Genomic DNA, 23579 nt, shown 5'->3' with positions numbered 1-23579 from the left:
TATCTGGGGAGCACTTTATCTATCCCTCCATTCTAAATGATAGTTTTGCTGAATAGAGTAATCTTGGATGTAGGTCCTTACCTTCCATGACTTCAAATACTTCTTTCCAGCCCCTTCTTGCCTGCAAAGTTTCTTTTGAGAAATCAGCTGACAGTCTTTATGGGTACTCTTTTGTAGGTAATTGTCCCCTTTTTTTCTTGCTGCTTTTAAGATTCTCTCCTTATTTTTCATCTTGGCAAATGTAATTATGATGTGCCTTGGTGTGTTCCTCCTTGGGTCCAACTTCTTTGGGACTCTCTGAGCTTCCTGGACTTCCTAGCAGTGTATTTCCTTTGCCAGATTGGGGAAGTTCTCCTATATTATTTGTTCAAATAAGTTTTCAATTTTTTGCTTTTCCTCTTCTCCTTCTGGTACCTCTATTGTTACAGAACACAACAAGGGGGGCCTTGGGATGATATACTATTACTGAAAGAAGCCCCCAGGTCCATTATGTCTGCCGCCAGAGGAAAGACATCTCTCAATGCCAGAGATTCATGAAAAGGAAAAGAAATGTTTATTTAATGCTATACAAACTTAAAGTAGTGACCTAATGTCTTCATCAAAATCCTAAAGACCCTAAAAAACACACAAACAGACACAGTCCTTCCTTCCCCCTTTGCTTTTGTCCAGAGTACCGTATCTCAGGAAAGGAAATAGAAGTCCATGGTTCAGGCAGTCCTCTGGTTATTCCCAGTCAGTACTCTGGGTTCCCGGCACCCTCAGCTGTGTTGCTGGGATCTCTGCTCCAGCCGCATGGTCCTCTCTCCCAGGGCCACGGGAGTCCCCACTCAGCCAAAACCACGTGGTTCTCCCCACAAAGCTACAGGGAGGGGGGGAGAGTCACCAATCTGCCAAAGCCAAGTAGTGATTCTCTCTCTCAGGGCTGCGGGAGTCCTCACTCTGCCAAACCCAGGTGGTTGTCTCCTCAATGGCTGCTGTGTCTGGGTTTAAATCCCCGTGCCAATCTTCCTCTGCAGCCCCATTTCCGACTCCTCCCACACTTGGCCTCACATGCCAGAACTCATATCCTTCCAGCTTTACTGGACTGCCATTATGAGTCTGGGCAGGAGACAATCATCTCCAAGCTCCCACACAGGTATTATAACTCAGGGGACCTGCCCCGCAGTTACATCTTGGTGGGGAAGTTACTTCCATTCCCCTGGCTCAGAGCATGGTCACAGCTATTTAACAAATCTATGTAACCAGTCAAAGGCTATACATATGTTAAATGACCATGCCAGAGGGTAGCTGCAAGGCTGTTGCTATGTGAAACAGCTCTCAATGGCCCTGCTCCATTTGTCCCTTCCCCCAACCCACACTTGGGGGTTGGGGGTGAGGACATCTTAAAATCACCTGGACACCTTGAATTCTGGACCCCATTCCAAATCCCTATTTGGGGCCCCCCTCTTGGCTGCACCCTGTTATACTATGATTTGGATGTTGGAATGTTTAAAGATATCCTGGAGGTTTCTAAGCCTCTCTTCATTTTTTTGAATTCTTGTTTCTTTATTCTTTTCTGGCTGAATGTTCCTTTCTTCCTTCTGCTCCAAACTGTTGATTTGAGTCCCAGTTTCCTTCCTGTCACTGTTGGTTCCCTGTACATTTTCATTTATTTCACTTAGTGTAGACTTCATTTTTTCATCTAATTTGCAATCATATTCAACCAATTCTGTGAGCATCCCAATTACCAGTGTTTTGAACTGTGCATCTGATAGGTTGGCTACCTCTTCATCGCTTAGTTGTATTTTTTCTGGAGCTTTGATCTGTTCTTTTATTTGGGCCATTTTTTTTTCCTCTCAGCATGCCTGTTATGTAGTAAGGGGCCAAGCCTTAGGTGTTTGCCAGGGCGGGGCAACCCATGTTGCTGCGTTGTGATGCTGTATATGGGGAAGGGGTCTGAGAGGGAACAGTACTGCTTGCTCTGCTCTCTGATGACTTTCAGTCACTTCCCCCACTGCCCACAAGCAAAGTGGGCCCTTCTGGTTCTGATTCCGGGGTAGGTGGGCTTGTATATATTCTAGGACCCCATGGGTCTCTCCAGTAAACTCTCCTGTGAGGCTGGGAATTTCTCCCACTGCTGTATCAACCTCCACAGGTGTTTTTAATCAGAGGTTTGAGGCTTTATTTCCCCAAGTTGAAATTATGGGTTTTGTGGTCTATCTCGCTCCCTAGTTGTTCCTCCTGGTTTATCTGCACACGAATGTGGGACCACCTAGTCCACCAGCCACCATCTTGCCCACCAGCTGAAGCTTGGCCAGCCCCATCCTCCAGCTGCTGCTTTGCCACGAGTCCTCTCCGCCCACTACCTGTCTCCGCCCCTCCTACCAGTCTGGATGGATGTTTCTTCTTTAACTCCTTGGTTGTCAGACTTCTATACAGTTCAATTTCCTGTCAGTTCTGGTTGGTTTTTGTTTTTAAATTTGTTGTCATTCTTTTGGTTGTGCAAGGAGGCACAGTGTTTCTACCTACGTCTCCATCTTGGCCAGAAGTTTTGAAAACAATTTTTTTTAATCTGGTAGACAAAGTTGATACAAATAAAATAGAATGTATCAATAAATTCTAAGACAGAAGAATTCAATTCTAAGATAGTACTTAGTTTCGTAAAGTCAGTTGATACACTATGAGCCACAAAAATCCATGTTACATGTATGCAACATGTAAATTTTAAGCTGCAGAGTATCACCAACAAGTTAGAATGTCTGCTCTAGAGCAATAACAATACTGTGATAACTTCTATTTAAACGTCTATAGTCAGTATGTTTATTCTTTTAGAAACCCAGAAAGTTGCTGCAAAAATTGAATCAAGGTTTCGGTAACATAATTTAATTTAAGAAAAAGTCAGATAAAGGCAAAGTTCGCAGTAAAACTCTTCTGGATTAAAGTTGGCAAATCAATTCCTAGTCATAAAAGAAAAGCTGTAAGATGGGAAAAGTATACCCAAATTATATCTTTTAAAATTAAATTATTGTAAAATTGAATATAGAAAAGAGTGGAGAAACTACAGCAAAAAGAATGACAGAATGAAGTGAACCAGGAGAGGTACAATGTGAGTGACTGGGGGTTAAAATTTGCAAGTGAATGCTATAAACAGAATAAAACAATGGATATTCAACACTGTGTTTGACAAATTAACACAGAGAAAGAAAAACTATTATGAACCATATGGCTGGTTTGTTCCTAACACAGTTTTTGAAGTAAGAACACTTTATTCTACCTAAAAATAGCTTAGTAGTGATAGTCAAACATTTTTAGGAGAGGAGCCATCCTTTTACTTGTTACTCCAAGATTCCTGCTGCTGCGCCTAAAACACTCTTAAAAGCATTTGAAGTAGCTCTGAGGAATCTTGGACCTCTACTGACCAGTTCAAAAATCACTGTGGTAGCAAATACATCTCTCAGAGTTAACAGGTACTAATACAACTTTTGGTAGGAGTGGGGGAAGAGAATCTTTAAAAATATCTGGGATAGAGATATGTCTGATTTCTTATTGTTAGGCAACCTCAGGACTCAGTCATTGCTTTTTTCTCTGTGTATTCACTCTTGCTCCCTGAATGAGCTTTACCATCTCTAAGTTTATGCCTGTGACGTTATGTCTAGGAGCTCTGATCAAACACTGAAGAGTCAGCCTTGACTCCTCTCTCCTCAAACTCATATTCAATATGGTAGGAAGTTCTATTGGCTCTAATTTCCAAACACATCTAAAACTGACCATTTTCACCACTTCCAAGGCACATTCCCTGATAGAAACTGCCATCTTCTCTTGCTTGGAAGGCTGCCACAGCCTCTTAACAGGTCTGTTTGACCTTGATAAGTACTCTCGAAACAACACTTGGAGTGGTCCTTACATATAGTGATATGGTACACTTTTCTACTCCAAAGCATCCAGTAATTCCTTTGGAACCAGAGTAGAAGTCAAAGCTCTTCCAATGACCTTAAAGTGTGTAGTGGACACTGTGATGTGCTGCCCAGATCCCCTGCAGAATGACTTATTACCTCACTGCTGAGAGATGGCATGCAGCTGTCAACGTCTTCAGGGTTTGTGTCCACTGAAACAAATCACTTCACCCAAGGTCAAAGAGCCTTCTCAGGGAAGCCAGTGACTGAATGACATGGGGTTATCAAGGCCCAAATGTCTCAACCCAACCTGGGATACCTCTGAAAGACCACTCTAGATCCAGTACTCCATGTGGGGGGTAGAGTCAGCTTAGGCTGTAGCTGTGCCTTTATTGCAGATTGATCTCTGCTTTTGTCCTACTTGCTTCTGCTCCTTTGCACAGGTTTTGATTCCAACAGAAACCTCTAGCAAATGACCTGCACACAAAATTTTGCCTCAGTCTGCTTCCAGAGTATCCAGACTGCAGCAAAAATCCAATACAATCCAGCCCCTCCATAGTCTCCCTGGCTCACCCTGCTCCAAGCACACTGACTTTGAGTATTGACATGCTCCTGCCTTATGGTGCTTGTATAGCTGATTCTTCTGCCTGGAACATACCTCTCCAGATATCTGTACTGCTACTTTTCTCACCAATTTCCAGCTTTGCTTAAATGTCACCTTCTAAATGGGCTACTCTTACCATCCAGTTAAAGCAGGAATAGAGAAAAGATTTAAAAAGGACCAGTTCTCATCATTTCATAATGTATTTAATTACCTTTCTAGATATTGATTTCATTTTGAAGAAACAACTTTACTCACTTAAAAAAGTGAAAATTATTGTTTTAAATAAGCAAAAGCAATACAATGGTAAAGAACAGGCTCTGGACTCACACAATCCAGGGCCTGAGTGCCCCATCACTGCCACTCTGAAGCTGCATAGCCTGGACAAGTGACTTCACCCTCTCAGCCTCAGTTTCTTTGTCTATGAAGTAGGGATAATACTTATACTTCTTAGAAGGGTTGTGAGGATTAAATGATTATGCTTGCAACAGGCTGTGAAAACTATAAAGAGCCACATAAATACTAGGAATTATTAAGAGATGGCCCTATGAACTGCACATACCAAAAATTCCACTGGGAACATATTTGCATCCTGGCTTACAGATCAGGATTCCTAGGAAATAATTTTTTAGCTATACTCAACCCAAGTGGTTTGAGAACTTCCAGCAAAGCAGGAAGGGCTGAGCATAGGAGAGCAAGTATCCCCCAAGGGCACTGATAGCCTAGCAAACATTAGAGGGGACACTGAAGAGTAGTTACCAACAATACACTCTTGTTACGTGGCAAAAAATTCTTATTTGCTCTCCTTGCACTGATTTTAATTACTTCAGACTTATTCTAATCTCTTAAGGCCCATATGAAAAATCACATAGGATTTCAAATATCTAGATCTATATGTGTTCATTAAAAGAGCTTTAAATTTCGAGAATAACCTTTGGTTATTTGAGATTAGAACCTAAACATTTTAACATGTATTCTCAACTCAAAGTTTTTATATTTCCGTTTCTGTGATAAAACAAATAATAATTTCATTTGGCTTAAAAATAAGACAATAACTCCTACAAAATCCCAACTGCTTTTATGTTTGCTCCCACTCCTTTGTCCTTTACTAGAGTGAAATGTCTTTGCCTATAACCTCAAATCCACAAGCTCAATTGATTTCAGAGGTTGTGCTGGAGGACCACCCTGCCAAGAAGAAATGATAGACTGCCTATAAGTTGGCAGTCTAACAAAAACCACAATAATCTAACATTTACCATTATATTATGTATTTGCCTTTTCAGACTTATTTGCAGATCCCAGTATAGTCCATTTTTTATTTCTAAGGAGAGAATCATATGAGCTTATGTTCAAAACAATAAGAATATTTATTTTAGAGATGTCATTATTAAAAACCAGTATTATATAGTCACACATTAAAAGTAACAATAATTGTACTATGTATTAAAATGACCATAATAATAAATGGTGATATGGAGGGAGGGATAAGGAAAGCAGACATTTTCCTAACCAATAACCACATAGTATGGTTTTGCCATCCTCCAGACCCATATGCACTATCTCAGAAAACCCCTAACTGTGGTGTAACAAAAGTGTTTGTGTGTGTGTGTGTGTGTGTGTGTTCCCTTTTGGGAAAGTCAATGCTATATCAGATTATCCATGGTCTTCTTTAAAGTCATAATCTACTAATATTGCCTTTGCTTTCCAAGTCTGCCTTTGCTTTCCAAGTCCACCTTTGAGGATATCATGCACTCCTTCTATTTTTTTTTATAGCTTTATACAACTTAATATTCAGGCTAGGGAAACTAGAAATCTCCTCCAGGTCAAACAACTCCTTAAACCTATCTACAAATTTATTTTCTTTCTCTAATCTGAATTTCATAACCCAGAGGATGATGGTAGTTTCTTTGCACAGATGGTCAAAAGTAATGAGAAGTTCTTCCAGGAAAGGATGAGCATAGACAACATCAGCCGCCAGAATGTAGTCAAAATTGTTGGAAGACTTAGGGAAGTTCTTGTCTAAAGCTATGCCCCAAGAGAGTTCTTTAACCTGAGGCAAATGCTTGCATTTCATTTTGGTGTTTCGGGAAATATTATATTGCAGGTTTCCAAGTAATTCAGGTAAATCTGTGGCAGTCACATGTGCACCTGTGAAGCAAAGAGCAGTAAGAAAAGAACCCTCATGGGATAAAGTAAACAATCATGTTTCAAGCCAACATGCATTTTACAACTTTTCGTAACTGCTAGTCCCAAGGAAAAGCCAGTCAGTACACACAGGGGAGAAATCCCTTTCAAAAGGGATACTAGGGAGGCTTGATGCCTTCTCTTTAAAAAAATCAGGTTTCCAGGTACTTTTGCACTGCATTGCATTTTTCTGTTTTCTTGTTTTGTTGTTGTTGCTGTCATTATTTTCCATTTTTCTACTACATGCTAGGGGAAAAATAATCAAAAGAAAGGGAAATGCTAAATATTTGGTACCATCACTGGAATAATCAGTAGTCATTGTTGAGAGATGACCAGGTTATTCCTTAAAAGAATTCTGAGCCCCACTCCTGTGAGACTAAAAAAGAGTGTACAACATTGGACATCCTATCATTGGCTAGGAAGTACTCAAGTATGAGAAGTGGTGGAAGGAAAGAAGACTTTCCAATGACATTACATTGAAAGTATCATGACACCCATGTTTATACCCAAGTTTTCAGGTTGACCCATTTTAAGTGTGAGTCTTCCCCTCAAAAAAAGTGTTTAAAACCTAGCTACAGCATGTATATAGTGTTCATGCAGCAAAAGATCACAGATCTTTGAACAGAATGCTCAGATGAAGAAGATATAAACTACTGCCAAGTTAAAAATGAATAGTGGTGGTCATTTTCAGGAGGAAATCGGAAGGGGCAAAATTGTAGAAACCAATAACCAATAAAATTTGGCCCTTAACGTAAACTTTGAGCAGGAGCAGAGCCTTAAAATAATTTGTAAATAAACCTAGGTTTGGTCAGTTCCACATCACTAGACAAGAACAGATTCAGGTAAGCAATGAAAAAGCAGAATTGGAAGAGAAGTCTAGCTTAGCCCATACCAATTTAGAACATATTTTATAACCACAGTGGCAAGTTTCTCTGGCTATTAATTGTATTTTGTGGGAAATGTTAAAATGGGAAGGGAAATAGGCACATCATTGGTAGAATCTTCAACTCCAATGTGAGATATCATTTTCAATGAATCTTTTTATAATTCCAAGATAAGGAATACAACAGTACATAAAGTGAATGTAAAATATCTAACTATTAATATCTTTATGTCTAGAGTGCTGAACACCACCAGTTTTGGAATACTGACTAAAGAAAGCTTCCATCTTTTGATATTTGTGTCCAGATACACAAGCATATTGAAAGGATAGTTTCTTTTTAATGAAACAAGTGACTTTCCAGATACAAATTCTGCTCCTAGGTAGGGAATCCTTTAGCTATAAATCCAGTAGTCCTTTAGGCTCTCTACGCACAAAATTGAATTATGACTTTAGAAAGAAATATCAAGACAAAGAAATTTGTGTGTGTGTGTGTGTGTGTGTGTGTGTGTGTGTGCATGAACATGTGTATGGAAGACTTCAATGGTCCTAAATTTTTCCAGTGTTTAGAAAGTTGTAAATTGTTAAATCTTGAATTCTTCTCGAGATTTTAGAGTAGTCAGGTGTGCACTTCTGAAGATCAAGGAAATCAAGATAGCTCTGGGTAGCACACATCAGAAAAGACAGCTAAATTAAGGCAATAAAAGATATAGCAACAACAACAAAAAGACTGAACTGGAATAGGCTGAGGCATACATAAAGACCATCACGCATCTAGTTGAAAAAGAAGATTCTGATGAGAGAATAAAAAATTGCAAAAGAAGAATGAAAATGAACTGAGAAAATAAATTCAAGGGCAAATACATAAAATTAGAGGCAGACATGATTTCTATGTGATTTCTAATACTCATTCTCTATTCTAACAGTGGCTTTTTCCAAAAGCATAGGACTTCAAAATCCAAAAGTAATATTTGGCTAAGTAGAAGTGTTAAAGTGAGCTGATATTTAAATAAAAAACATCAGAGTCAGCAGCAGTACACTCTATGTATACCTAGCATTTCATGCACTCCTCTAGCACTCAGGATACTTAAGTGCACTTCCAAATTAGAACACATTTGTGACTTAGCACTCCATAAGAAGATTTAATACTTCACAGAAAATTCTGAAAGAAACCAGTAAGGTAACTTTAAAATTGGTAGTTTCTTGATGAAGCCCATTCAAACAATTAAGGAATTAAAAATAGGACCAGGTGATAGTGCACTGGATAGTAAAAGCAAATAATGATATTTGATCATTAAATTCTTCAAACCCCATTCAATCGCAAATACTTACTTACCTAGTAAACTTGCCACAATGGAAACTAGCCCTGTTCCAGCTCCAATTTCAATCACATTTTTGTCAATCATATTGTACTGTTTTACATTTGTTTCCAGAAAATAGCATAGAACAAGGGCCTATGAAAGTTTAAAAAAAAAAAAAGAAAAGAAAAAATAGTGTTTGGCCAGTATTAACAGAATTACAATTAAATTCTATTAGATGAATATCCCACTAATGCTATGATATGTATGTGTGTGTATTTGTGTGTATATATACATATCACTACAGAAAATTATCAACAGAAGTATATCATCCAATGGCTCAACATTTAGGCTAGAAAAAGTCTTTGGGGTCTGTGGGGAGAAAAGAGACAACTAAAAATATGGAATTCAGTTGCTTAGGTTTATCTTTAAAGAAAGTAATTTCTAATAATAGCCATTTCAAAGAAGTGTGTGGGATTGAAGCAGATAGTGGTGAGGGGTCTGCACCCTTTGTGGGACAATTAATAAAGGAAAATATTTCAGAATATTCTCCATGTTGACACTGCTAAACATTTCATTATAATTGTTTAAATCAAATGGAGCCAGTTAAATGGGAAATGAAATATTCACTATTCTAAACTCTTATGGCCACAAAATAACCCTCGAGGTACAAACAACACTTAAAAAAATTATCCTACAAGTCAGAAATAGAATTAATTGTGGGAGCATTTTCAAAATTTTATGATTTCTAAGTTTTACTATTTGAGGTAAAAAATTAGAACTATAGAAACTATTTAGTCTTTCCAAATAGTACAAAATAATGAACAAAACTGACTGAAAATAATTGAAATGTAGCAAATTTTGTATGAAATTATACCGATGGCCAAACAACAGCACCATAACAATCCATGGCTTCAGTTATTCGAATCTCATGACCAACAAAATGAAATTCCTCCCAGGAGGTGGCTGTGACTAGAGTTGGAATAAAACATCTTGCCATGATCTCTGCAACCACTTTCTTGTCATTATCGTCTTCTCTGTCCCCTGAAAGGAAAAGAAAAAGGCAATTGTTATGGTTGTGTTAGTAAGACCATGAAAAAAGGAGAACCTGATGGAAAGGCAACATTTCTACTTACTATGATATTTTTGAATATTCATTGACTTTAGGTGCAATGTACTAGTAAGGTAATTATTTGAAAATGACCAATAAGGTAAGCTAATGTTTCCATACATCAGGATGGCAACAGCTTCCCAATTTTCACTAAAGTTGAAATCACCACTGTCCATTTATGCAATGGTAGGTGAAACAAATGTTAATATAGTTTTTTAAAGGAATATATTTAAGGCAAGTCCGTATGTTCCTCTAGAACAAAAGAAATATTGATGATGGAATATAAAAACCCAACTATTCATATTGGCTGCATAATGTAATTTCAGTTATTTCAGTAACATATATCCTTTATGACTTGCCTTTATTCAGATAAAAAATATTTAATACCACCCAACAATATACTCTTATATTATTTTATTATTACTTGTTTTTATGTTATTATTTTGGGAGCAACTCATGGCACCATAACATCCACAACACTGCATAAGGTTAATAAGCAACCTTAACTGTCAATTACTAAGCACTTGCTTCACATGTTAGACCATGTTAAATACAATGTGTATATTTTATATAACTTTTGCACAAACCTTGGAAGATATACATTATTATTTGTACTTGTACAGATAACAAAACCAGGACTCAGAGAACTTTAAATTTGACCAAGCTCACACAGCTTGTAAATGAAGGAGCCAAAAAGGAATCCTTTTTTGGTTGTTCCAAAGCTCCCACTCTAAATTACTAAAATCGTGTAATTTAAAAATAACCTGCCCTGAACAGTATTGCACAGTTTGTTGGAGTGTCATCCCATAAACCAAAAGTTCAGAGGTTTTATTCCCAGTCAGGGCACATGGCTATGTTGTGGGTTGGGTCCTCAGTAGAAGCCAGTATGACAGGCAACCAGTCAATGTTTCTCTCTCATCTCTCTCTCCCTCTCTCTCTTTCTTTCTCTTTCTCTCTCTCCCTCTCCCTCTCTCTAAAAGCAAGGAAGAAAAAACTGTTCTCAGGTGAGTATAAAAATTATAATAATAAAAAGAACCTAAAAGTACCAAAGAATTTACAAATTACTTATGGAGCAAGATATACATCTCCCTCTAAGCCATCATTTCCTTATTGGTAAAATAGGAAAGACAGAAAAATACACATCAGAAAGTGTTAGGAGATTTAAATAAGATGATCTATGTAAAGTGCTTAGCACCTTGTCTTATTACATTGGTCTCAATAAATTACTATTGCTGTTATTTTTATTATTATTATAGCTGTTATGATATTTTGGTTATGAAACTAAATGATAAAGCAAGATAACCATATAATCAAAAATATTAGATTGTGTGAGATTGGAGTGAAAATTCCATAGTCACTCATAGAAGTGGAGAGTAGAATGGAGGTTGCCAGGGTCTGGGAGGTGGGAGAAATGGGGAAATGTCAGTCAAAGGGTACAAAGTTTCAGTTATGCAAGATAAACAAGTTCTGGAGATCTAATATACAGCATGATAACAATAGTTAAAAATTATGTATTATATACTTTAAATTTACTATGAGAATAGAGCTTAAGTATTCTCGCCACAAAAAAAAGAATATGTTAACTATATAAGGTGATGGACATGTTAATTAATTTGATTATGATGTTCATTTCACAATGTGTGAAACAAGTTGTACATCTTAAATATATACAATTCCATTTATTGATTATACCTCAATAATGCTTGGGGGAAAATTCTATAGTTAAATAAAGGAGGGGGAAATTATTGTGGCACTGTGGTAGTGCTTATTCAGGGATAGCTTCATAAAGGAAGTATGTTGAAGGTTTAACCTATCTAATGCATGATTTGCATTGATAGGGAAACTATTTATACCTTACACCAACCCTTAAAATCTACTGATCCTTTAAGTCTTGTCTTTATTATTTGCTATTTTTCCCACATCAACACTAATGAATCCAGGCTCAATTCTCTTCAGAAGAAAAGGTAGAAAATAAAGACAACTTCAAGTACAAAACAGAGTGTTATGAAACCAAGAAAATGATAATATTTGTAATTCTTTAAAAGAGAAAGAGGTCAGCAGAAAAGATTCATTTTAAAAACTTAAGCCAGAACATTTTTTTCTTTGGTTGTTCCATTTATTCTTTTAACAAAACTATGCATTGAAGGTGTGCTATTGTACCAACCAAGCACTCTGCAAAATAATGGGAAGGCAGCAGTTAGCCAGACAGACCTGGTCCCTGACCTTGGGAAAAGAAGAAATGCAGGCACAGCTTTCTGAATTTCAGTGATACACATGGTACCTCATGACATCCCCATGAAGAAACTCCAAATTGGATGCAAGTTAGATTTTCTGCAACACCTCTTAAGTACTTGGCTTTGATGACCACCTAGATAAAACTTTCTAATAAATGGGTATTCACAGCTTTGCTCTGATTGATATTTTTGTTACTGGTTTGACTGATGATATTAAGAGCATGATCAAATATTCAAATGACATGAGTGTAATGGGGAATTATAATAGAAAACTAAATGTAAAACAAAATATCTTAATGGGCTATACCAGTAGATTGACTTAATGTGAAATTTGAAAAAGACTAAAGTCTACATTCAGACTTAATTATTTGGAGCCACAAGCTCAATATGAGTCGAAAGTAAAATACAATTATCCAAAAAAGGTAATATACCCAGGCTTTATTAACAATATAATTTTAAACAAGGGAGGTAATGGCTCTTCTGTTTGAACGTGGTCAGATCACATTTGTAGCCCCATATACATTTTGGAAAGCCCCATTTGAGAGGGCCACTGAGAAATTGGAGCAACTGGGAGATGACAAATCTTGTCACTCAGACATATGAGCACAGTTTCAGGACATCAGCATTTTTATCACAAAGAAGAAACAATCCGAGGGACCGGAAGAGTTTTCACAAATTTGAAGGAGCAGTAAATGGAAGAGATAATTGTGTGTGTGTGTGTGTGTGTGTGTGTGTGTGTGTGTGTGTGTGTGTGGTTTGTGTAGTATGTGTTCCCAGAAAGCAGAATCTGAACCCAATGTGAAAATTACAATAAAGCATATTTGTAACACTTTTCTAAAAAAATCACACCTTTTCAAAGATACAGTGGCTCATCCCAGAAGTTAGTAAGCAACTAGTCCCCATAAACTATCATACAGAAACCAGAAGACCATTCTTTCAAGATATTAAGGATACATCAGATTGATGTTTGGTCTTGCTGGACTGGGACCACTGTACAACTGAATTTCTATGATACTGTAAAATAACTGCATTCCATCATGTGGAGAAGTGCTACCACAGAGATATAATGTGCTAAGGAAATGTAGAAGAGAAAGTTTAAAAAAGCAGACAAAAGGAAGTCAGTAGTGGAGAAAGAAGGAGAGATACCAGGCTTTGGAAGGGAAGTAAATGAATGGAAAGTAAGATTCATCAGCAGGCAGAAGAGATGTCTCCCAAATCACAGGCTAAGAAATTCATTCATTTATTCATTCAACAACTATTCACTAAGTACTTACTAAACACTACACACTTTCTAGTGACTCAGAATTTAAAAAACTCAAGGATACATCCCCCATGCTGGTGAAGTTTACAGATGTGCAGAGAGAAGCATGCAAATGGACAATTACAATGCTATCTGAAAATTGTTAAAACAGAAGTGAAAGAAAGCACAATGAAACAGAAAAAAAGAGCCCTGTGTCAGCCTGTGAAATTCATAGATAATTTCCTGTCTTAAATTCTGTGATCCCCTAATAGAGTTCTGCTTAGGATCCATACAAAATCAAGTATTCCCCCAAAGAACTCCAACTTCACTACACACCACAGGACGGGCCAAATCTACCACCCCACTCTATCAGCACCACAAATACTCACTGATTCTTGGTAAAGATGCAGAGAACCCAGAGATGAAAAATTGATATTCTTCAGCAAGATCCCCCTTTTCTAATATATTTCACTATCTGTCTCCTTAAACAACGGAATGTATTCACATTGGAAGAGCTCTAAGAACTGAATACAATTAGTAGTATGTTTTATTTGAACTTTAACTTTCATTTCATTATATTCACTTGCGTTACTAAGATGGAGTTGGGGGAAGGACAATGTTTGCTGTGAAAGTTCTTTAGGGAAAAGCAGAGAACATTAATTGCTTCCTTGACCTTTAGCTGAATATGCCCTCCTGGGCCTCCTTGCAAGCTCCTTGTAAATGCAGCACTTCTTTGACAAGTCACCTAAAGTATCAGGGATTAATAGATATTAGAGTACACTAAATCCCAGGAGCATCTCCTAAAGTTCCAATCTTTAATATAAAAACTTTACCAGTGAATATTTACTGCTACAAACTGACATCTCTGACTTTGCATTTTATTTCAAAGGTTAGTCAACCAGATTAGTGTTTTTGTTCCAAAAACTACAACATAATACAAATAATTCCTGTTTTCTGACTGCTTTCTAAATAAAGAACTAGTTATTTCTTTTTAGGAATGACCACATCTTTACCTTTATAAGGCTATGAAATTTGAAATATATATGTGAATATACTATTGTAAATGAAAATTACTTATACCCTAAAATAAAATATCTTCAGAGATTTCATGAAACAACAATAACCACTATTAATTGCATATTCATTCTAAAAGAGCACAATTCTATCCATTATATATGGTAATTCAAAATTAGTTATCACCTACAATGACCACATATTATATAGAGAATATTATCATGTTGAACAAAATTTAATTGATATTTTATATCAATATTCTTTTGCATTTAAATACTATATGAATACCACAGTCATTCCATAAGAAGTAACACTCATAAAAATTAGCATAATTTACACCAAGAAACCAGAATATACTAAACTTAGCTGCTTAAAATAATTTGTCTAGGTATGTGAGATATAAAAGCAAATATATAAACACATGCAATTATTTCCACCTTAAAACTTTGACTGCTGTTTGTCAGTATTAACTTCTAAAGATTTTGAGGTAATCATTTTAATAGTAATTATTTGGTTAAGCCAAAAGACATGTTTGATATTAAGTTTTAACAATATCACCACCCATTTCAAGGTTGAGGACAAGAACCTCTGAACTGGAATCTAATAAAGAGAGCAGCAAGCTCTGGCTGGCATAGCTAAGTGGATTGATCATGGGCTGTGAACCAAAGCAACGCAGGTTCAATTCCCAGTCAGGGCACATGCCTGGGTTGCAGGCCACGGCCCCCAGCAATTGCACATTGATGTTTCTCTCTCTCTCTCTTTCTCCCTCCCTTCCCTCTCTAAAAATAAATAAATAAAATTTTTAAAAAAAACATTACTTGAGAGTGACTATGAGTGTGGAAGTTTGTTAAAGAGAAAACAAGGGCCTTTTAAAAATAAAAATAAAAAAATAAAGAGAGCAGCAAAGAAAAAGAACCTGCACTATTCTAATGGTATCCCTAAAGTAGCCTTATTGTAGTAAAAGTGAGAAATCTACACTCCAAACATGGCATACCAAGAACATGCCCCTCAAAGTGCACAATGGTTATTTGCTGAATATGGGATTAGATCTTCAGCAGATTAAAAAATAGGTAGATATTCTTTGTTTTTTAGTTATGATTTGAAGAGGAATTGCCTCAAAAAGTTAATAGTATTATCATACCATAAAATTTAATTTGCATTTAAAAAGAATAATTTTCCCATGCACATTCTCCCTTATTACCTACCACTAAGGCTAGAGGACAAATATCTAAAAGTAGATAATGTTACACAAAATGATAAATAGTAGCTTTTTCTATAAAAAGCAGAAAACTCCTGATATCTATACCATTAGATAAAAGCTATCTACTATAATCTTAGAGTATTATTTTATTAATGAATTTAACATTGAAACATAAATATTAAAATATATTATAAATAAAACATAATCAAGACAGTATTACAATTTTGTTGCTATTTGAGTTTATCTACTTTAATACTTTTTGATATAAAAAAGTCTTAACACCATTACTGCTATTAAATTTTTGCTGATAGTGAATAAAATTTACCAAGTGGTCTTGTTCTCCTGAGAATTAATTATAAAGTGAAAATTAGCAAGATTCTGCCACATTATGATGATGATTTTCTTAAGAGGAAAATTCAACAGAGAATTGACTTCCAAGGCTAAATTGCCAGAAGTCTTCAAATACAGAGGCTCTGTCTGTATTTTTCTCTTTTATACTTTTAAGGTCAATAATAACAATAATAAATGGAAAGGTCAGATCACAGAAATACACCAAAAAAAATCTTACTAGCTATGACAAGTGAATTTGAACTTCCATTAGAGGGCTGTCACAAAAACCCGTCAGCAAAATTTTTATAAAATCCCTCAACTAAATGAAAGAGACTGTCATTCAGTTAAATCTTCGATTCAAAGATGAATGTCATTGCTTCTTAAGAAATATCTAGGTATTCAAAAGAAAAAAGATGTCAAAGATATTTTCAGATTAGTATCAAGTGGATCAAATATTACTATATTTAAGAAGAAAAAATTCTTCTTTTACTGAGACTCCTCAGGATGCAATTGGAAATAAATTTTAGTTGTACTCAAAATTTGTTGCCGGGGTCACAGTGGGAAGAGACAAACAAACAAATGCCAGTGAAATGCAATAAAGAAATATTTCTAAAGGGCTCTGGTAAACATCACTGGTTGGTCAGATTAGAAGCATTCTCAAGGAGACATCTGAACTAAGTTGGGGGGATGAGGAAGATGTCAGGCACATAAGGGAGGAGGCAAAGTCAAAGAAGAGAAAACATCCACCAAGCCTGGAAGAAGGCTGGGAGACCCATCAGATATCTAGGGAACTGGTGCAAGTTGGGGTGTTGTAGAAAATAAGCCTAAAAAAACAGGTTGAGATCAGATTTTCATTTGCAGACGAGGCTGACCTTTGTTCTATAAGTTGAGGAGGAGCCAGTAAAGATGTTAGAATAGGAAATAAGAAATAACATGATCAAATTTGATAATTAAAAACTTACCTCTGGCAGCAGCAGCTGCTGAAGGGTAAATTAGAAGCTAATTAAAAGACTGATGCAAGAATCTAGACAAAAGATAAAAGAGTCTGAACTAAGGCAACAGCATTGGGTCTAGAAGCCAAGTATGAATTTGTGAGTTTTTAAAGTAGTACCAGATCTCCCCTAAGGGCAATAATTGACATGCAAACTTGACATTTAAACCTGACTTTTGAAGACATCTAGGACAGATTGTTATATTTATTTTTATTCAATATGTGGAAAATTTATTAGTCTTACTTAGCATATATAATATTTATTCAGGTTACTTTTAAAACATGTAAACTGTGTTGATGAGTAATTCTCACTTTAGTAATTGTATGTGCTATGGTACTGTAACTGGTATATTAAACATATTGCTTCAGACTGTAGTTTGATATTTCTTAAATAGCAGTAGAATTACTCAAATGAACTTTCTTCCTTGTATGTTAAGGAAATGTTGCTTCTAAAAGCTATTAATCCAACTCTATAAAGATTTATGGAGATTCTTGTGAAAGGTTTTCATGTGACATCACTAAGTAATATATTATACTTGGTCCTGAAAAGACTCAACCTACTGGTGACCAGAAAGACAAGATCATCACCAATGAGCAAATTTTAAGTCTAGCCAGGTAAACTTAATTAATTAATTCACTAATTTATTGAGTAATTGGGCACTATGAATACAAAAATGAGCAGCATGTAAGTGCTATAATAGAGACTTAACTGATTAACTCGAATAGAAAGTTCCATGCCTCAGAGAACTCAAGAAAAAATGACCAGAGCCTTGATGATTATGAGTGTGTGAGTCAAACAAGAGAGGAAAATACATGCCATACATGGGAAACAACATTCCAAAAGCCCTCTGGCAAAAAGACTCTTCACCAATTTTTCAATTTGGAAAACTCTGAGAACTAGAAAGTACAATAAGTTGTGGTAGTAGCATGAGAGAAAACATGTTATGACACACTAAGAAGTCGTGCCTTTATCCTATAAAAATAATAAGACACTGAATAATTTTAAGCAGAAGGTGAATATGACAAGATTTGAATTTTTTAAAAGATCATGCAGGCTATGGAGAAAACTAGAGAGGATAAAGAAACGGAGCTAGCCCAGGGTGGGGGCAGCCAGTTAGAAGGCAGTTAAAATAATCAGGGGAAGAAATAATACAGACCTGCATCAAGGTTGATGCTGAAAACAGGTGGTGAGGGGTAGAAAACATATTATGAGGTAACATCAATGAGATTTAATGTTGAAGGATGTGAGGAAAGGGGAAAGACTACCATGATTCCAGGTTTCTGGATAGCCAGGGAAGTGATGTTGCCATAAGCTGAGATATAAAATATAGCCAAACAGGCAAATTAGCAAAGGAAAACTATCTTTAATGCATATTTAAAAATAGGTGGCATGAATTGCCAGCCACAGAGGTATGCCACTCAGATTTTAAAAACCTGCTATGGGGAACATAACCGCCCAATAGTGCCCACTGCTCTCCGTTTCGCCCCTCAGAGGCCATGCTTCCCCCTAGGGCTGCCTACTAAAGAGAGCCCATTTCCCCTTCCATAAAGGACACTCCCTTAGTGAGCACCTTTTGCTCAGGAACTCCCCATCAGCCTGCCAGAAACTATCTCAGGACTGTGCTACAGTCTGAGGTTCTTCCTACCCCACCTGTTCTCTCTCTCCTCTTACAGGTATCAGACACGCATCATGGTCTGAAGGTTTCCCTGATTACTTCTATTCCTTCTTTATCCTCCATAAAGATTTCTCCCAATATGATTCTTGTATGTTTAATCACATTTTCACATCTCTTTTATGGAAGGAGCCAAACTGACAGTATGTAGGCATCAAAGGAGCACTTGAAAGTTACAAATTTAAGAGTTATTGTCCACAGGAATCACTGAGCCTTGGGTTAGGATGAACCTACTCCAAGGGTACAGATCCTAAGGAGCACACCACTTGTTTATAACACATGTTAGCCACCCATGCTAACAACTGGAAAAGTTGTTTTTGGCAAAAGATAGACATCATAAGATATCTGGAATAGCTAACATGGATGAGGCTTTAAACAGTTTAATTTAGCATTAGAAACCATAGACAGGAACTTTTTGCATCCACCATAGTCCTAACTTTAATCTCTGCATTAATTAAGTGACATTTTGCAATTCTAGAATCTTCAGGCCAGTGTTGAAATAGAAGTACTGGGCTATGGGTTGGCTCCATCCTATCCTAGCACATGATACTAAGTATAAAAGAGGACAGGACAAGTCAATATCCCTTAGTACTTGAGAACTGAGTGTTCCTCTGGTTAGTGAGTCTTTCCAACAAAATGCCATCTGACTCTATCCCAATAACACACACTTAATCCCCTAAGCACAGTGCTGTGAACATGTTTTTAAAGCTTTAAATGGCCATATACATGATTATGGGATGTGATTATTCATGTTGTAAAATATTTTAATAGTAGTTCTGTCTTAACCTTACCTTGAAGTTCTTGTTTCCTTTGTAATTTGCCAAATTATCATACACACGGTTGATACCAAGCACTGTTGATAGTGACGTAATTGTATTCATAAACAACACAGATATTGCTGCTTCATTCAAATAATATAAAGAACTAAATAGCTGGATTCTCTAAGCGATCACAACTTTAAATGTTTAGGTTTACAAAAATCACTACAGTTAAATCATTAGTGGTTAAGCCACACAGGTTGCCAACAACTGGGCAAACACCCATCTCTCGTGGCCTGAAGATAATCTCACCTAGGTAGAGGCCACCTGGTATGCCTTAAGAAAGGAAAAAATAGGACTACACTTCTTAGTGAACACCCACACTGTGTAGATACAGGAGAGAGAGAAAGAAGCCAAAGTAATTAAATTTATACTACAAAAACATGGTAATAATTCTTTTAGTCCATGTCGAGTATATGTCTATACTTTTTATATCAAAATAATGGGGAAAGTTATATTACATAATCCGGACAAAGACACACTATTTAAGATAACGGAGAAATGGCATGTCCATTTAAATAACTATGCTGGTAGTAGAATTTAAACTTAAATTCTCCTTTCACCAAGAGGTCAAATTAAACGATGTATTTGCCTCTAACTGATACATCAGAGGGATCATAAACAAAAGCTAGAAATGTATTTATAATCTAAAATCATCTCTCATCCAAGCATTAGTAAAAAGATGTAGTTTTACATAAGACTTCTTATCTCTCTTTAATCTTCTTATCTGAAATGAAATAACTCAGAGATTACAATTATGTGTATAGCACTTCAGAAAAAAATATTCCACTTTTGCAGATTAAAAAGTAAATACTTCGCAAGTCTATGTATTTCATTTATTTTCTTCAAAATTACCTCTAACATATTATCAGGTATAACAGTAAACACTAAATATTACTAGAGATATTTATAGGTTGTAAACACAAGCCAAGGTATAATATGCAATTGATAAAAGTCCTAGCTCCATTTAAGACATTAGTAACATTGAAAAGGCAAGTTTTTACATTCTGTTGTTTGTCATCTTCTAATTGGTCAAATTACATAAAGAAATATAAAATTATTTACCTTTTTGAGCTTCTGGATCCATTAAGTGATGAACTAATAGATGACTATATAATGATGTTTTCTTGATAATTTCTTGAAAACTAGGCAAATAATACATTAAAATTTCAAATGGTAGCAATTAATTAAAAATGTGTTGAATGCTTTTCTATTTACCTAAAAGTTTTTAACTTATAAAACAGCAGGGAAACTATATTAACATCATACTTTAAGAAATACCATGGGAACACTAGTACAAATCAAAATTTGAACAAAGCCTTCAAAGTCAGAAATTTTAGAAGCTACTAGAGAAAAAACACATTCTTCACCAGACATTATCTCAGCTATCACAAAGAAAGACATCTTTACATTGACTAGTTATACAGCAATCCTAAAAGAGGATTAAAAATGTTTTAATCCTGATTAAAACATTGGGAGATGTTGGGTTTTATTCAGTGTAGTAAAAACCATAGTATTAATTTAAAAAAAGCTTTCTACATAGCAATAAATTCAAACTTCACATTGTCCCCATCAATAATGTCATTAGCACATACCCAATGTCATGTAGCCCAACTGCCAAATGGGCTTTTGCGTAGCTTCTACTTTAAAAAATCCATACCATCTCAGCAAACATATTTAATACTGAAGAAATAAAAGCATCACGCCTCTCAAGTAGAGCATATCATGTGCATAAATTTAAATGAGCTGTTATTCCAAGCAACAATATGATGTCTTACATCTCAGTTTGAAGTCATATAATAATCACTGTACTACCATGGATTTATATAGCACTCCTTTTTTGCAAGGATCCCAAAACATTTTTCAGAGCTACCACATTTTTCTTTATAGTAAGTTAGAAGACAAATTACTTCCCCTCCTGTTTACAAACAAGGAAAACCAAAGATTAAATTACACCTTTGAGGTCACATGACTAAACAATAGCAAAAGCGGTCATACCTTTTGTTCCCAAATTCAGTTTCTCTTCCATTAAGGAGAGCAGTCTTTATTACATATGTGAAAATTGATAGTTTCACATATATAATATGTAAAAATTAAAGGTGCAATTTATTAAATGTTAAATCTGGACATACCGAAACCAGTTAGCAGAATTTCAGGAAGGTTAAAAAAACATCATCCACAACTTTTGTGTTGCTGATGAGACCTCTGATGGTGCCTGAAAAGCCAGCACCAGAGCATGCAGTTTGCTACTGTACACACTGGCAACAAGTCCTTGCAGAAGGGATTAGGATCGTGACAGCTGCAGCTCAGAGCCTCCGGTTATACAGCAATGAGAGTAGAATGCCTGTGAACAAGGGGTCTGAAGAACAGTAGGAATATTCCATATGAGTGTCTCATGAAAACAGCTAGGGTTAATAGGTGAGTATCAACCACTCTTGCAAGTGACTGGAGATTATTTGGGTGAGGTGATTGATTTTTATAGTTTTGATGCCAAGAGTTATTTAAGACTCTTTAGTTATGACGTTCTGAGAGACGCAGGCCATGTATTTTTCATGTCACCTGCCTGGGTGTAAGCATCATTTTTAGATTCAGACAACCACACCAGAATGTTTTTGAATGTGCAAAGTTGGGCTCTGGATACAGGAATCATATTACCAAAATTCCTTCCTACTTAGAATAAGAAGACTGAGGGTTATGTCCACCTGTTCACCTGTACATGTACATGCAGAGGAACATCTAAGGGTAGATATAAATGTCCCTGTTCACTGCAAATATCTTTTTTTCTCTTCTGGATGGGTGACCATCTTTTTATTGTAATTATTATTATTATTGTTATTATTATATTTTATTAATTATGCTGTTATAGTTGTCCCACTTTTCCCCCCTATCGTTCCCACCCACCAACCCCACACTCCCTTAGACAATCTCCACATCATCATTCATGTCTGTGGATCACATGTGTAAGTTCTTTGGTTACTCCATTTCCTACAGTGTACTTTAAATCACCATGGCTATTTTGTGACTACCAATATGTACCTCTTAATCCCCTCACCAATGCCGCCAAATGCTCCTCCCATATGGCAACCATCAAAATGCTCTCTGTATCCATGATTCTGTCTCTGTTCTTTTTCTTTGCTTAGTTTGGTTTTTAGATTCAATTGTTGATAGATTTGTATTTGTTGCCATTTTATTATTCATAGTTTTCATCATCTTCTTTTTCTTAGATAAGCCCCTTTAACATTTTATAAAATAAGGGCTTGGTGATGATGAACTCTTTTAGTTTTCTCTTATCTGGAAAGCTCTTTATTGTCCTTCCATTCTAAATGGCTTTGCAGGGCAATCTTTGATGTAGGTCCCTGCTTCTCATGACTGAATATTTCTTGCCAATCCCTTCTAACTTGCAAAGTTCTTTCAGGTGACAGTCTTATGGGAACTCCCCTATAGGTAACTAACTGCTTTTCTCTTGCTGCTTTTAAGATTCTTTCTTTATCTTTAACTTTGGCATTTTAATTATGATGTGTCTTGGTGTGGGCCTCTTTGAGTCCATTTTGTTTGGGACTCTCTGAGCTTCCTGGATTTGCACATCTATTTCCTTAAACCAAATTAGGGAAGTTTTCTTTCATAATTTCTTCAAATATATTTCCAATTTCATGCTCTTTCTCTTTTCATTCTAGCCCCCCTATGATGTGAATGTTGGTACACTTGAAGTTGTCCCAGAGGCTCCTTACACTATCTTTTTTTTTTTAATTCTCTTTTTCTTCCTGTTGTTCTGAATGGGTTTTTTTGTTGTTGTTGTTGTTGTTTCCTTAAGTTCCATATCATTGTATTGATTCTAAGCTTCATCCACTCTAACTACTGATTTCCTGTAAATTGTTCTTTATTTCAATTAGTGAATCCTTCATTTTTGACCAGATCTTTTTTATGGTGTTGAGGTCCTCACTCAATTCCCTGAGAATCCTTATAACCAGTATTTGGAATTCTTCATGTGATATATTGCTTATCTTCTCTTTGTTTAATCCTTTTTCTGGAGTTTTGATCTATTGTTTCATTTGGGCCACATTTCTTTGTCTCCTCATTTTAGCAGTTTCTCTGTGTTTGTTTCTATGTATTAAGTAGAGCTGCTATGACTCCT

General features: G+C 36.1%; 1 protein-coding gene across 3 annotated transcripts; it reads right to left on the bottom strand.

Annotated features, from left to right (window-relative positions):
* Positions 1-3394: 3394 nt before the first annotated feature.
* METTL21C (methyltransferase 21C, AARS1 lysine) lies at positions 3395-21790 on the bottom strand. Of its 3 annotated transcripts, none has more exons than XM_045821474.1 (4): positions 21580-21790; positions 9713-9879; positions 8874-8991; positions 3395-6621 (listed from the first exon to the last, which is right to left on the bottom strand). In XM_045821474.1, exons 2-4 carry the CDS (start codon positions 9833-9835, stop codon positions 6218-6220), a joined length of 645 nt encoding a protein of 214 aa, XP_045677430.1. In that variant the 5' UTR covers positions 9836-9879; positions 21580-21790; the 3' UTR covers positions 3395-6217. The 3 variants fall into 3 exon arrangements, with proteins under 3 accessions (XP_045677430.1, XP_045677431.1, XP_045677429.1); XM_045821475.1 differs by lacking the exon at positions 21580-21790 and adding an exon at positions 20513-20609; XM_045821473.1 differs by lacking the exon at positions 21580-21790 and adding an exon at positions 13810-14021.
* Between the last annotated feature and the right edge of the window lie 1789 nt (positions 21791-23579).

The sequence above is a fragment of the Phyllostomus hastatus genome, unplaced genomic scaffold, assembly GCF_019186645.2.
Source record: "Phyllostomus hastatus isolate PE091 unplaced genomic scaffold, TTU_PhHast_1.1 phas_scaffold_46, whole genome shotgun sequence".
NCBI lineage: Eukaryota > Metazoa > Chordata > Mammalia > Chiroptera > Phyllostomidae > Phyllostomus > Phyllostomus hastatus.
The sequence above is the reverse complement of the archived record's forward strand: the minus strand, read 5'-3'. Positions and strand labels throughout refer to the sequence as shown.

What these genes read in the sequence shown, in the direction of transcription:
- METTL21C (XM_045821475.1), bottom strand. Translation starts at nt 20,609, where the DNA reads ATGTATTATTTGCCTAGTTTTCAAGAAATTATCAAGAAAACATCATTA. An exon ending in GGATCCAGAAGCTCAAAAAG is followed by an intron (nt 9,880 to 20,512) that starts GTAAATAATTTT and finishes TTTTCCTTTCAG; the next exon opens with GGGACAGAGAAGACGATAAT. An exon ending in CATTGTGGCAAGTTTACTAG is followed by an intron (nt 6,622 to 8,873) that starts GTAAGTAAGTAT and finishes TTTGCTTCACAG; the next exon opens with GTGCACATGTGACTGCCACA.